At 56.5% G+C, this 1,711-nt stretch overlaps 1 protein-coding gene across 5 annotated transcripts in view; it reads right to left on the bottom strand.

The window, feature by feature from the left end:
• The window catches only part of DPH1 (diphthamide biosynthesis 1), a 13,595-nt gene that overhangs the window by 8,785 nt on the left and 3,099 nt on the right, over positions 1–1,711 (bottom strand). For 3 of the 5 annotated variants that reach the window (XM_025362224.1, XM_025362226.1, XM_025362225.1), the window contains 2 exons: positions 982–1,134; positions 796–859 (listed from right to left, as the gene is read on the bottom strand). In XM_025362224.1, the coding sequence (XP_025218009.1) occupies positions 796–859; positions 982–1,134 (217 nt within the window). Of the gene's footprint in view, positions 1–795; positions 860–981; positions 1,241–1,711 lie in introns of those variants that run through there. The other 2 variants (XM_025362222.1, XM_025362223.1) reach the window with 1 other exon arrangement.

Here is a 1,711-nt window from a genome sequence, read left to right as displayed (position 1 = left end):
AGGGGGGAGCAGGGGAGGGGGGAGCAGGGGAGGGGGGAGCAGGGGAGGGGGATGGGGGAACAGGGGAGGGGGAGGAACCAGGAGGGGAGGCAGAGGGGGGAGATAGGGAGGGGGCAAGAAGGAAGGGGGAGGGAGAGCAGGGGAGGGGGATGGGGAGCAGGGGAGGGAGGGGGATGGGGCAGCAGGGGAGTGGGAGGTTCCCAGCATGGGATGACCTCCCCTTTCTTCCTTCCCCTCCCCTGTTCCTGTGCTGGTTCCAGATGGCTAAGCTCTCACCCTCCCCACCAAGGATGGCTCATTGTATTGCAGAAACTTAGAGTGACAGGGGTAGGATGTAGAGGAACTGAATACCTTCTCCCAGACACTCCGTGCTCCAAACCCATCCTTGCTCTACTTCCCCAAATGTGCCTGAGGAAAAGGTGCCCCCGCCGCCCCCACCGGCAGACCTCTCACTGACCACTCAGCACATTTCAGGGACAGCTTGGAGAATTCTCAGGTTCCTCCCTGGGTCCTACCACCTGCTCTGGGTGCAGCTTTGAAGACACTGGGATTGGTTTCTTTCTCTGTCCCAAATGTTTAGGGAGGAGAGATTTGCAGGGACACGCAGGGCCTCAGCAAGCTGCAGATTTGTTTCCGGTTTTCCCCTAGTGTGTGCGTGGTTGTGGGAGGGAAAGGGGGACGGCGGAGGTCCAGAAGGAAAAAATGCCCACCACCAGGGCATTAACCACCCGGGTAATGAGCATAGGGGGTGGGAGCAGCCTGGCTCAGCCTTCTCTCCAGGGTCCCAAGCCTCACCTTTCCAAGATATCCACAATGGTACAGGCAAAGAGGAGGAGGCCTTCCGGCATTTGCAAGGCCACTGCGAGACAGAGCAAAGACGTGAGAGGTGGAGGGCTAGGAAGGGGCTGCAAGGGGGACACTGTCCCATCCGGGCCAGGCAGCCCCTCCACCCCCACCCCAGCTCAATGATCACGGGCTCACCCTTCTTGGCCTGGGCTTGTTGGATCCTCCAGATGGTCTTGGGGATCTCAAAGTTGTAGTTGGAAGGCAGGACCTGGATTGCTGCCTGCAGCTGGGGGTTCTTCAGGATCTCAGAGGGGATCTGATTGGCCACGCGGCCCCGAGGGGCCCGAACTAGAATGGATATAAGGCCTGAGCTGGTGTCTGTCTTTGGCCGCAGCCAGACTGAGGTGGAATAGGGACCCCTTTTCAGGGTCTGTCGGTGCCCCCACTCAAGCATAGAAATAAAAAATTTTGAGTCATCTCAAGAAAAGTCCCAGGCATCTTAGCTAGCCCTATAACCAGCAATTAGGGAAGTCAGTAACTTGCTAAACAAGAAGATAATAAACAACAGTCACTCAAGTCAGAGTCATGAGATGTCTGGTTCCCCATAGGAACTAAAGATAACATCTTGACATATAGCCCTAAGTTGCCTTTCGGAAACCAGGACCCCCCCACCAGATGAAAAATGCCAACTAATTGCTGTCATGTAAGACCTAAGACAGACTGAAGCCAGAAAGTAGGTAAGAAATTTCCGGCCGGGCGCGGTGGCTCAAGCCTGTAATCCCAGCACTTTGGGAGGCCGAGACGGGCGGATCACGAGGTCAGGAGATCGAGACCATCCTGACTAACACGGTGAAACCCCGTCTCTACTAAAAAATACAAAAAACTAGCCGGGCGAGGTGGCGGGCGCCTGTAGTCCCAGCTACTC

Source organism: Theropithecus gelada, chromosome 16, assembly GCF_003255815.1.
Source record: "Theropithecus gelada isolate Dixy chromosome 16, Tgel_1.0, whole genome shotgun sequence".
In the NCBI taxonomy this organism is placed as follows: Eukaryota; Metazoa; Chordata; class Mammalia; order Primates; family Cercopithecidae; genus Theropithecus; species Theropithecus gelada.
Note: the sequence above shows the minus strand (reverse complement) of the source record. Positions and strands in the feature narration are given on the sequence as shown.